General features: G+C 43.6%; 1 protein-coding gene across 1 annotated transcript; it reads right to left on the bottom strand.

Moving 5' to 3' along the window:
• Positions 1 to 1,002: 1,002 nt before the first annotated feature.
• On the bottom strand, positions 1,003 to 1,915 carry LOC147631768 (pathogenesis-related protein 1-like). The gene has a single exon (XM_086807877.1). The coding sequence runs from the start codon at positions 1,879 to 1,881 to the stop codon at positions 1,348 to 1,350; it is 534 nt and encodes a 177-aa protein (XP_086664003.1). The 5' UTR covers positions 1,882 to 1,915; the 3' UTR covers positions 1,003 to 1,347.
• Positions 1,916 to 2,192: the final 277 nt, after the last annotated feature.

Genomic DNA, 2,192 nt, shown 5'->3' with positions numbered 1-2,192 from the left:
ATCATAACATGTGGAGGTTTTAAAAGAGACCTATGCAAACTCATGTATGTGTAATCGGACTCACAAAGATCATGCATAGGAGATTGTATAGTGTACACAAACAAGTAGAGAGCTACAAATACAAACAAACTATATTGATTATATTCAAAGATTACATGGGAGGTGAGCCTCGTAGGATTGTGTCCCTTGAGAGGAGTCCCTTGGATTGAATGGAGGCAAGTCTCATAATAGGGTTTCATCCACCACTGGGAGGAGTCAAGCCCTTCGAGGTAACGTTAATATTTAGTTAATCTTTAGTATCTATATCTCAACAATTGTCTCCTCGTACAAAACAATATCTTCCACTCGTAGCCCACGTTGATCTTATTCATGGGATCCTTCTTAAATATAGATTCTTCTTTTGTTATCTATTATTATGGAGCATGTATCTTCTTTAGATCCTATTTCTTTGGTTATCCTATCCAAATGAAAATGCACCATGAACCTCAACCTTTCGTCTCCTAACACTAACATTGCTCAACAATGCATCCTTTTTTGTTATGAGGAAATGGAAGATGAGGATTAATTGTGAGTTTATTTTTATTTTTATTTTTGTTCTTGTAGGTTATTGGCATTTTCAAAGTAAAAGAGGTGTTTGACATCAAGAATTAGAAGACTTATCAGAATCCCTTTTGAGTTGAATTGACTAATTTGCAAGCCCTCGGTGCCTTGAGGTTTCCTATTTCCTTGCTTCATCAAAAACCATCGTTGGAAGTTCCAAAAACCCTATTAAAGGAAGGTAGTGATAGGGTAGACACGTAGTGATTTCGAGGAAGGTAGTATGTCGATTTCTTTAAAGTGCACGCCTATATTCCTTGATGAGACCAAATTCCACATGCTATTTTGTGGTATCCATAATCCTAGAGAACTTGAGGAGAACTTTAAGATTAGGAATTTACAGAAGGGGAAAAATGTGTGACCAAGAGACTCTTAAAGAAACCACTTTACCGACATGCAGATTTCATTCATATGGTGGTGTCAATGTTTCCGAGTTTTATTTGATGAAAACAACCACAACGTTCTTGAGACATGGAAGCAAATTTCTGAGCACCAAGCATGCGTTATCGAGCAGCCTAAATGCTTTTTGATTCACATCCTTGATAATAAGTTGATAGATATAATGTCACTTGTGCATAACATGGGTCACCATGGGCATGGGTCATGCATGCATCACTAATATATTCTTCCAAATTCAACACTCATTTTCAAAATATAAACGGCGCGCGACGACGGGCATTATTATGTAGGAGACTGCTAATCATGGCGTCTCATTATTAGTAGAGGCGGATTCTTTTATTCTGAGGCATATTAATATGGTCTCTGGCCATCGATGTTTCCGGGAGGGTCGTAGTTGCAGATGACGAAGGTGACTCCGCCGTTGCATGCGACGGAGGCGCAGCCCAAGCGCTTGGAGTTGGCCCAAACGACCTGGGTGTAATGGCCGCACTCATGCCCGGCCGCGCACGTGTTGGAGGCGTAGTCGTAGTAGGCTTTCTCGCTTATCCAGTCGTTCACAGCATCTGAGGGCGTGCCCGATCCGCTGCTCCAGTACAGGTTCTCGCCGTAAGGCCCGCTCGAGTGAACCAGCTGCTTGCAGTTGTCATCGTCGCATTGCTCCTCTGCATAGGTCTGCGCGTAGCTGGCCATCGTGTCATCCCACACGAGGCCATTCACCCCCACGGTGGCTCTTTCCGCATTGTGTGCACTGAGAAACTCAGCACTCTGCTGCGCCTGCGTCAATAATAATAATAATGGCGCCATTGCGACCATCAGTAGCGTTGCCGCCAGGTGTGGCAAAGCTCTACCACGCTTATTAGTAAAACCTTGGACAAGGGTTTCCATGCTATATACTTTAACTAAATGCAAAAAAGGAACTGCAACTGCACGCTCTTCCGTTGCGCTCAGCGGTGGCGTTAATATACATGAGGCTGGTGAAACGGGTCGTTCACGGCGATCAAGTAAAGCGATCGGTTGTCGTAGAAGCACGCTAGTATCTCCACCGAAATTCTCTGTCCCATCCTCACCGAAATTCCAGACTATACCAGTCCTTTTTGCTGGTCATATGTCGGGATGCCCCACTATCCAAAATCCATGAACAGTTAACAACTAGAGCCTGAATTCTCGCTGTATTTCGGAGGCAGCACGGCCCGAAT

The sequence above is a fragment of the Cibotium barometz genome, chromosome 14 (genome assembly GCF_041138505.1).
Source record: "Cibotium barometz isolate CiBa-2024 chromosome 14, ASM4113850v1, whole genome shotgun sequence".
Taxonomy (NCBI): Eukaryota; Viridiplantae; Streptophyta; class Polypodiopsida; order Cyatheales; family Cibotiaceae; genus Cibotium; species Cibotium barometz.
Note: the sequence above shows the minus strand (reverse complement) of the source record. Positions and strands in the feature narration are given on the sequence as shown.